General features: G+C 38.9%; 1 protein-coding gene across 1 annotated transcript in view; it reads right to left on the reverse strand.

Annotated features, from left to right (window-relative positions):
• The window catches only part of USP37 (ubiquitin specific peptidase 37), a 69,316-nt gene extending 59,340 nt beyond the window's left edge, over positions 1-9,976 (reverse strand). The window contains exons 1-2 of the mRNA XM_006867863.1: positions 9,821-9,976; positions 6,101-6,272 (exon numbers count right to left, since the gene is read on the reverse strand). Of these exons, the coding sequence (XP_006867925.1) occupies positions 6,101-6,272; positions 9,821-9,976 (328 nt within the window). The remainder of the gene's footprint in view (positions 1-6,100; positions 6,273-9,820) is intronic.
• Positions 9,977-10,617: the final 641 nt, after the last annotated feature.

A 10,617-nucleotide genomic window follows, 5' to 3' on the forward strand; every position in this document is an offset into this window, starting at 1 on the left:
GAGGGCCCTGGGACCATCAATGGAGAAAAGCGGAGAGCGGGACCCTACCCAGAGAAACAGTGAGGCCTGAGATGGAGGCAGAGAACATGACGTGGAGATGGAGTGGCTGGGGACTTGAGATCCAGAGAGGGAAAGGGGCTGTGTGCTGAGGACCGTGGGGGTGGGTGGCAGGCTTACAGGGTATACCCTTTGGTTGGGTGATGATGCATGGACGGGATGGTAACTATGGCAATGAAATGATGTATGAGAGAATGAATGTAAAACTAATGTTCTCCCATGTAAACGATCACACAATTCACAATAAAACATTTATTAAAAAAAAAAAAAGTCCATCACACTGTATATTTAGAGCATGGACCACTGATACTGTAAACCAAGGAGAAAGAACAGTGATAGGTGTACCTCCAATAACTCATCTATACTTCAGAGCATTATATATATTCCAAAGCATTCTCTAAAAGTTTATTAAATATAAGTCACTGCTAAAGAATATGCTAAACACTATCTAACATGAATTTGTATATTCTTTAAAGTATTTTGTGTTTTAATTGTTTGTTGTTGGGTGCTGTCTCATAGTGACCGTAAGTAAAACAGAAAAAACCAATGTCCAGTTCTGCATCATCCTCACAATCTTTTCTGTTTGAGCCCACTATGTCAACACATCTCATTGAAGGTTTTCCTCTCTTTTGTTGACTGTCTACTTTACCAAGCATGACCTTTTCTGTAGGGACTGATCCCTCCTGATAAATGTTCCAGAGTAGGTGAGGCAAAGTCTTATCAGTGCAGCTTCTAAGACACATTCTGGCTGTACCTCCAATTAGATGTGTTCTTCAAGAAGTCCATGGAATATTACATATTCTTTCTAAGCATATAAGACATCTATTATTCTTAAGTCTTTCTTATTCATTGTCCAGTTTTCACATGCATACATGAGATGGTTGAAATATCAGCTTGGATCCGGTGCACCTTAGTCCTCAAAGTGACACCTTTGCTTTTGAATTCTTTAAAAGAAGTCTTTTGCAGTAGATGTGTCCAAAGTAGTACATCCTTTGGTTTATTGATTGCTACTTCCATGGACGTTGATTGTGGATCCAAGTAAGATGAAATCTTTAACAACTTCAATATTTTCTCCATTTATCATTTAATTTAGTCAGCCAATTTCCCATCTGTGATTATTTAAAATGTTTTAACATTATAGTTAAATGCTAAACATCCTCTCAAAGATATTCTTGCACTAATGAAATTATTTTTATAGGCTAAACATCTTAGAATTCCTGGATTAACGAATACACATATTTTAAATTTAAACTGGTATTACCGAAGTTGTGGATGTCTGCACACATCAAGTTAGCCCCGATTCATAGTGACCCCACCAGTACAATGGAATGAATACTGCCTAGTCATGCACTAGCCTGTGGGTGATTGGCGATCAAACTCTTGTGACCCATAGGGTTTTCACTGGCTCCTTTTCTACAGATTGCCAAGCCTTTTCCTTATTCTTCATCTGGAAGCTCTGCTGAACCCTGTGCAGCATCACAGCAAACACACAAGTCTTCACTGACAGACTTTCATTTTATAGATGAGGAAATTGAAAATTAAAGTATTAAGTGCCTTGTCAAAACCACACAAATATAACAAACAAGACAGGGTTCAAACTATTCAGGTTTAAAGCCTATATTCAGATTAAAACTTGGGTCTCCAGATAGTCTACTGGACTTTTCACTCCAGAGTATTTGCATAAACTTTAGTCTTTAGACAGTGATTCAATTAATATAATGGTTTTAGATAACATAAAAATGGAAATATAGACACATTCTGTGATATAAAGGGTAAGTGAAAAAGTATCACTGCTAGTTTTCTAGTTCATACATGCACAGGTTTATCCCAAACAAAATGTGATCAGTAACTGGTTACAGAATTCTCAGTAATATCCTTGTCTGAATTTTGTTGTTGTTGTTAAGTGCCATCGAGTCTTACCATCTGATTCACAGAGCCCCTGTACAGGATTTCTGAGGAGTGGCCGGTGGATTTAAACCACCAACCATGCAGTTAGCAGTCCAGTGCTTATCCTACAGTGGCACAACAGGACCCCTAATCTCACTGTTGTTGTTTAGTACCACTGAGTCAATTCCAACACAAAGCAACCCTGTATATGGTTTCCAAGGAGCAGCTGCTGAGATTGAACCGCCCACCTTGGAGTTCAAATCAACCTAGCGACTGAGTATTTATACTACAGCACCACACCAGAACTCCTAGTCTCTTTGGTATTGCTGTAAAGTGCCGTGCTGTGGAGTTGGTTCTAACCCAGAGGGACCCCGTACAGCGTTTGTTGTTGTTATGTGTCGTGGAGTCAGTTCCGACTCATAGCAACCCTGTACAGGGTTTCCAAGGCTGCAAATATGAGCAGAGTGTCTCATATTTCTCCCACATAACAGCTGGTAGTTTCGAACTGCTGACCTTGAGGTTTGCAGCCCGATTTGTAACCACTATGGTACCAGAGCTCCTTCGTATAGCATTTGTTGCTGTTGTTAAGTGCCATTGAGTCGGTTCTGACCCATAGCGACCCTGTACAGGGTTTCCTAGGAGCGGCTGGTGAGCTTGAACTGCCGACCTTGCAATTCAAACGGCTTTGCAGTCTGGTGCATTAACCCACAGCGCCACACCAGGACTCCGGATAACGTTTGTTGTTGTTATGTGCCTTAGAGTTGGTTCCGACTCACAGTGACCCTGTACAGGGTTTCCGAGACTGTAAATCTTTATGGGAGCAGAAAGCCTCATCTTTCTCCCACAGAAGAGCTGGTAGTTTTGAACTGCTGACCTTGCGGTTCACAGCCCGATTTACAACCACTATGCTACCAAGAGCTCCTTACGGTGTCTTACAAAAGGTCCTGGCGGGACCTTATCCAGAGAAGCAGCAGCGCCAGAGATGGAGGCAGAGATGGGGGCATGGAGAGGGGGAGTGGCTGAGGAATCTAGATTCATGGACTAAGAAGAGAAGGACTAAGAGCTGGTGGCCAGGAGGCAGCCATGCAGAATGTGCCCTTTGGAGATGTAAATTATTATATATGCCTGAGTGGGTTTTTTAAAAAGCTAAAGTGAATATGTTAACTGATGGTACACGGAGGGGAGTACAATCATTGTAATAAAACAAGGTATATGATTTGTTGAATGTAAAACTGATGATATGCCCTGTAAACTTTCACTCAATCCACAATAAAAACCTTTAAAAAAAAAAAAAAGGTCCAGTGACAGGGGCTATGTGCTGACGACCAAGGGACAGGCTTGCCGGGTATATACCCTTTGGTTGGTTGATGATGCATGGAGGGGACAGTAAACATGGCAATAAAACGATATGTAATAGATGAATAAAAAGCAAATGTTCTCCCATGTAAACTATCACATAATTCACAAAACAAAACAAAAAAAGGTCCAATTATAACAGTGGATTCCAAAAGTATCTAAGCCAGTTAAACTCAAGACAGAGACATCAGTTCAGAAGGTTATGGCTATCGTATTTAGGGATACCAAAGGGGTAATGTTGATAGATTTTTCTCAAAGGACAATTACAGGGATTTATCAGGAAGGAGTTTGGGAGGGGGAAGGGAAAGCTGAAAAAAGGTGAGAAAAAGGCTAGAAAGTTCTGCTGAGGAATTCCCATCACAACAACGCACCTGCTCATTCTTCCAGGGTAGCCAAGGGTTGTCCTAGGAAAATTTTGTTGGGAAACCTCACCACATCCACCTTACAGTCCTGATCTTACCCTTTCATACTTCTTTTTGCTCCCCAAACTCAACATTTAAAAAGAGAACAACCTGAGTCCCTCAAAGATGCTGAAACTATGGTTTTGACACAGAGGCAACAAAACAGAGTGCAGAATTCTTTTGTGGAAGGGTTATTTGTTGTTATGAGCTATTCAAGTCTGTTATGCGCTATTCAACTCATAGCAAAGCTATGCACAGAATGAAACACTGCCCAGTCCTGTACCATCCTTACAACCACTGCTATGTTTCAACCCACTGCTGCAGTCACTGTGTCAAACCATCTCATTGGGGTCTTCTTTTTCGCTGACCTTCCACTTTACCAAGAATGGTATCTTTCTATAGGAAGTGATTCCTCCTAATAACGAAATATGAGAGATGAAGTTTTGCCATCCTGGCTTCTAAAGAGCATTTTGACTATATTTCTTCCAACATTTGTTTGTTCTACTGCCAGTCCATGGTACTTTCAATATTCTTCTCTAACACCATAATTTGAATTCATCCGTTCTTCTGTGGTCTTCCTTACTCACTGTTCAACTTTTGCATGTATATGAGGCTACTGAAAATACCATGGTTTGGGTCAGAGACACCTTCGCCCTCAAACTGATACTTTTGCTCTTAAAACACTTAAAAGAGGTCTTGTGCAGCAGACTTGACTAATGCAATACATTATGTGATTTCTTCATGGCTGGTTCTAAGAGTGCAAAATGAAGTCTCTGCAATTTCAAACATTTCTCTATTTATCATGATGCTATTTATTGATCCAGTTGTAAATGTTTTGTTTTCTTTACATTGAGGTGCATTCCATACAGAAGGTTTTGATCTATACTGCCTTCAGGAATGTATAGATAGGTGGTGGATATGTTAACAAACAACAGCTTCACATTTTGATATTTTTATTTAACAAAGGTTTCTATGATATTATAGTAATACTTTCATACTTACTCTCATTCTAAGAATTTAAAATAGTATTCAATTCATGGATTCTGGAATTCTACAGTTACTTATTAAACTGAAACAGCTCAGAATTGATGGCATAAATACATAATGTTGTTGTTGTTGCTAACTACCTATAGCGACCACGGGTCACTATAGGGTTTCCAAGGAGTGGCTGGTGAGCTTGAACCGCCAACCTTGTGAATCAAACCAACTTTGCCACACAGCACATTAACCCACAGCCCCACAACCAGGACTCCACTAAATGACAAACCACCATAAAAGTTTTATTCTACCAGACACTACTATGTCAAACATGCACTTATCAAACACACATTAGTCTCTTGGTGAAATAAAACATTTTTATGGTGGTTTGTTATTTAGTAACTACTCATTATGTGTTTATGCCATCAATTCTGAGCTATTTCAGTTTAATAAATAACTATGGTGATTGTAGCATAGTGGTTATGAATCAGGCTGCTAATCTCATGGTCAGCTGTTCCAAGGGAGAAAGATGAGGCTTTCTGCTCCCATAAAGATTTACACAGCCTGGGAAACCCTGTACAGGCTCACTACGAGTCGGAACTGACTCCACAGCACATAACAACAGCATGGTGATGGCAGTGTGCTGTGTGGTTGGTTCTGACTCATAGCGACCCTGCATAGGGCTTTACAGGAACAGAAAACCTCATCTTTTCCCCGCAGAATGGCTGGTCATTTCAAACTGCTGACTGTGAGATTAGCAGCCTGACACGTAAACACTACGCTACCAGAGCTTCTTAATAAATAACTACAGAATCTCAGAAACCATGAATTTAATACTATTTTAAATTCTTAAAATCAGGACTTCTGGTGTGGCGCTGTAGGATCAGCACTGGACTGCGAACCACAAGCAGTTAACCCACCAGTTGCTCCTTGGAAACCCTATACAGGGTCACTATGAGTTGGAACCGACTCAGTGGCACTTAACAATGTGTCAAATACAGAAATTAAATACAAGGTCACACTGCTACACCTTCATTATCTAATGGTGTTAGTTATATTTTCATTAAAAACAAAATACAACCTCAAAAGTTTGTCACATATAAAACATAAATAATAATAAAGTACTGATGATTACAGTTGATGACCAACAATATTGGTGGCAAACTCATACTATCAAGAGATTATTCCTAAAAAATGTGAATACTTTAATGAAAGAGATTGGAGGCAACAGGGGAACATGATCATACTATATGATAATTCTAGAGAACTCAGCTTCACAGTAAAAGTAAAATTTCAGAAAAAAGTTTCACAGAGATAGGCAAGTCCCTAAAAGTAAGCTCTCTCAACTGTCCCCCTTTCTAGTCAGACTCTTTCTTTTTTATATGTACAATATGTCAGGCCCTGGGGTGATTAGTGCTCACCTGCATGAAGTCTGTTTTGATGGACTGCATCTAGAAACAACCTCATTTCTTCTGCATCCTTACTTGGTACTTTGTCAATAGACAAGAAGCTATTATCTTGTAGCGTTAACATTAGTCGGCTTAATTTTGCTCCACTGGGTCGTAGCACCACATTTTTAATGTTATGGCTTAGCTTAATGAAGACAAAAAGGAAATTATTTCATCATAAAAAATATGATAATGAAGCACAATTGTCTATTGAGTCATAAAATTTATACTTTCCAATTTACATTTCTTACTCTTTCTCATGTAGTAAGGAGCTCTGGTAGCATAGTGGTTATGAGCTAACCTCAAGGTCAGCAGTTCAAAACTACCAGCTGTTCCACGGGAGAAAGATGAGGCTTTCTGTTCCCGTAAAGATTTATAGCCTCGGAAACCCTATACAGGGTCGCTAGGAGTTGGAACCAACTCCACGGCAATAGCCAACCAACAAACCAGCCCAAACAACCAAAAAACATTTCCATTTTTTGACACATTCAAATTTAAAAATTAACCTACAGGAGGTATACAAACACATACTGATAGGGAATTCTAACTTTTCAGATATAAGTGCTGTCAAGTAGGTTCCAACTTATAGCAATGCTGTGTAGGGTTTCTGAGGAGCAGCTGGGTAAGTCATAGAGAATAAAAATTAGTGAGTTAATAATTTCAAGAGCCTGCATGGTTACACCATTACCAGTTTAGAAAGACAAATTGGATTAGAGATTTTCTTTTTTTGTTGTTATTGTTGAACTAAAGCTTCTAATTGGCAAATATTTTAGACCGCAATATAAAAAGACACATTACTTCAAACTACTATCCTCAAACAAACTGCAAGCTCTCAAAAGCACATCAGAATAACCTCATCAGTAAAAGAGCATGGAGTCCTGGTGTGGCACTGTGAGTTAATGCACTGGACTGCATAGTTGGTTTGAACCAAAAGGTCGGTGGTTCAAGCTCACCAGCCATTCGCTGGAAACCCTATACAGGGTTACCGTGCATTGGAACCGACTCAATGTCACTTAACAACAACAAAGCAGCATCATTTAACTTTCATTTTAATCACCAAGATCATAAGCACCTGGGGGCTCTTTGTTTGCTCTTCCTCCTCTCTAGCCCTTGCTGAGAGAGTCCTGGTATGGCACTGTGGGCTAAAGTCAGACTGCAAAGTCGTTTGAACTGCAAGGTTGGTGGTTCAAGCTCACCAGCTGCTCCTTGGAAACCCTACACAGGGTCACTATGGGTTGGAGTCGACTCGATGGCACTTAACAACCACAACAAGACATTGTTGAATAACCTGTCTCATGTTCTCCCAGACTTTGGTATGTGAAATGAAGTAATCATTTTTTCTCTTGGTTGTCATTGTTCCAAGATTTTAGCAAATTTTCTAGTTTATTATCTAAATAATTTCTGCCATCCAGTATCCACAAATCTTCTAATGTTCTCCCTTGCTGTTGTTGTTGTGAAGTGCTGTTGAGTCGGTTCCGACCCATAGCGACCCTATATATAGGGTTTCCGAGGAGCAGCTGGTGAGCTTGAAGCGCCGACCTTACGGTTCAAACGGCTTTGCAGTCTGGCACATTGACCCACAGCGCCACACCAGGACTATCTTAGGCAGGTAGATTTCTAAAGCAGTCTTTTCCTGAAGACATACCCTTGAACAGCATTATGAGAGAAGGAATATATTTCATAATTTTCTAAGAATTAGGGAGAATTGACCTTTGTCAATGTACAGATGAGAATGAAAAAGCGATTTTACCAGATTCCATTTATATTCAAATTTTAAATGGCATATTTGTTTTAGATTCAAAGTAAGTATTAAATTCATTTCCTCAATTAGCAAATTATCTGGTAAATTATAGTAAGTAGTTTCAGATGCTTTAACTCCAAAATATTTAAATAATCAGTTTTAGCATGCAAGAAGAAAAAAGGTCGCATAAGCACATTTCAGTCAATTTGTTACTTCCTAAAAAATGAAACTTAAATATAAGGGGGCAGTCTATTCATAAGCAAATGAGTTAAGATTAATTGTTGAGTCCTGAAGTGCTGTTGAGTTAGTTTGACCTCATAGCAACCATGAATAGGGTTTCCAAGCAGCTGGTAGCTTTGAACTGCCAATCTTTTGGTTCACAGTCCTGTGCTGACTCTTTTCTTCCTCACCCTCCCAATTTTATGAGTTAAGTCTTCTTGAAATCTCTTTTTAATCTATCTTTGCATTCTCTTGTTTCTCCGGCTCATTTTTCTTTTGTACAACACTTTCATCCCCCACCAATATTCCCTAATAACTTCCTAAATGTCACTATTTCTCCTGTAATAAAATCATCTATCTAGTCTCCAGAAAGTCCTGGTATGGTCCTGTAGAATAAGCACTGGACTGCTAACCACAAGGCAGCCAATTGTTGGAAACCCTACACAGGGTCAGTGAGTTGGAACTGACTCAATAGCACACAACAACAAGCAAAGTACCCAACACAAAGTCACTGGCTAACAAACGGCTGCTAAATGTAAACCCATCAAGAACCGAGATGAGGCTGAAATGACAGAGCATCTTCATGCTCCCAAAGATCTGTCTGGGATCATAGCTTAAATATTTATTTACTCATTGTCAACTTGGGCTGAATCCTCAAAAAAAACCAATTTGCATTTTGAAACAATCTTTCTTTTGCTAAAAAAAATTAAGTATTTATGTGGCAGAATCTACTATTGTTTCTACCATCACCTCCAACCTTTTTTAAAATATCTTTGAATCACAAATGAATCACAAGCAATTTACTTTAATGTTCAAAAGCAGAATCAAACGGAAATTTTACCATTTAATCAAAATGAAATTTTATTAGGTTCTCAAGCATCCAGTTATATGCTATTTTACCACAGAGTAGTTTAAGAAGCGCTGGTAGTGAGTGTAGTGGTTACAGTTGAGCTGATAACTTCAAGGTCAGCAGTTAGCAACTACCAGCCACTCTGCAGGAGAAAGATGAGGTTTTCTGATCCTATAAAGACTTACAGTCTCAGAAACCCTACACTGGGTCACTAAGAGTTGGAGCAAACTCCACAGCACACAACCATAAAATAGTTTAGTTTGAATGAATATTTTATTTCTGCATAATCTAATTAACAAATGTAGAATATTAAAGTACAAAAAAATTTAAGTATAACAATGTGGTCCCAAAATCCAACCCATATCAAGATGAGTAGCTCTAGGCTACAGAAGATAAATAATACAGAAGTGAAAACAAAATTCACTACAGTTTTTACAATGATAAAATGAGCGTCTTTCAAAACTGAAGAAAAAAACAGTAAAGATGACCTTGAGCAATTATCCTTGAATGGTTCATTCCAAATGTTTGGCAAAATTATTTAGGAAATACAAATTAGCTTTTAGAAGGTATTAATATACTATTAAAACCTAACACTAAATAGTAGTGAAACCACCATATATGGTTAACAACTAGTTATCCTAATGTGTTTTTTAAAATACCATAGATATATATAGTATCTAAACTTCTATCAGCTTCCTCCCACCTTAGTTTGTGACTATTTTGTTATATACCACCAAACAATACTGCTGAGCAGTTTATAAAACATGTACACAAAAGTACCAGTGTTCTGGAAATGAGAAACAAGAAATATTCATCTAGGAGGAGGACTACCACAATACTATGACAAATAAAGATCTATTTCAAATAAAATTTCTGTAATTACCTGAAATATCCTTGGAATTCCTCCAGTATTATAGTGAACCACTAGGCTGACTTTATTTTCTTTTTCCACAATTTCAAAAGATCCTTCTTTCCATTTTGTAATCCCAGTTTGCATACTTCGAATTCTGACAGGACCATGGATCTTCAGAGGAGACATACTTTCTTTAAAAATAAATTGCTTCCAGCCAAATTAAAAAGAAAATTATCTTCACCTGATAAGTTCTAGGGGAGAAAATGCAGTAAAATAAGTTACAATTTGCTAGGGATTAAAATTAGTTTAAAAGAGAACACAACACACCATTTTATGCCCCTTTCTCCATTTCAATAAATCACTTTTATCAAGTCTCCTCAAAAGCACTATATGCTGGATAGCACAGAGAAGAAAGACATCTGAAGCAGTCACTGTGACAGGCAATGACTATCCAACCACTTTTTCTGAATGTGCCTCAGTACCTGTGTTCAGTTGTTGTTGTTAAGTGCCGTCGAGTCGATTCCGACCCATAGTGACCCTGTATAGGGCTTCCAAGGAGCAGCTGGTGAGCTTGAACCGCTGACCTTGCAGTTCAAACGGCTCTGCAGTCTGGCACATTAAGCCACAGCGCCACATCAGGACTCCAGTACCGGTCCCTAAATTTTGCATCCCATAGCATGGCAGCCATCCTGCTACTACATGTTGTTGTTAAGTGCCATCACGTGAGTTCTTGAGTCCGTTCCATCATAGCGAGCCTATATTTAGGTTTCCAAGATGGGTTTGAACCTCTGACCTTGCAGTAAAGGAAGCACAGTGCTTATCCTACA

The sequence above is a fragment of the Chrysochloris asiatica genome, unplaced genomic scaffold (assembly GCF_000296735.1).
Source record: "Chrysochloris asiatica unplaced genomic scaffold, ChrAsi1.0 scaffold00110, whole genome shotgun sequence".
Classification (NCBI taxonomy): Eukaryota; Metazoa; Chordata; class Mammalia; order Afrosoricida; family Chrysochloridae; genus Chrysochloris; species Chrysochloris asiatica.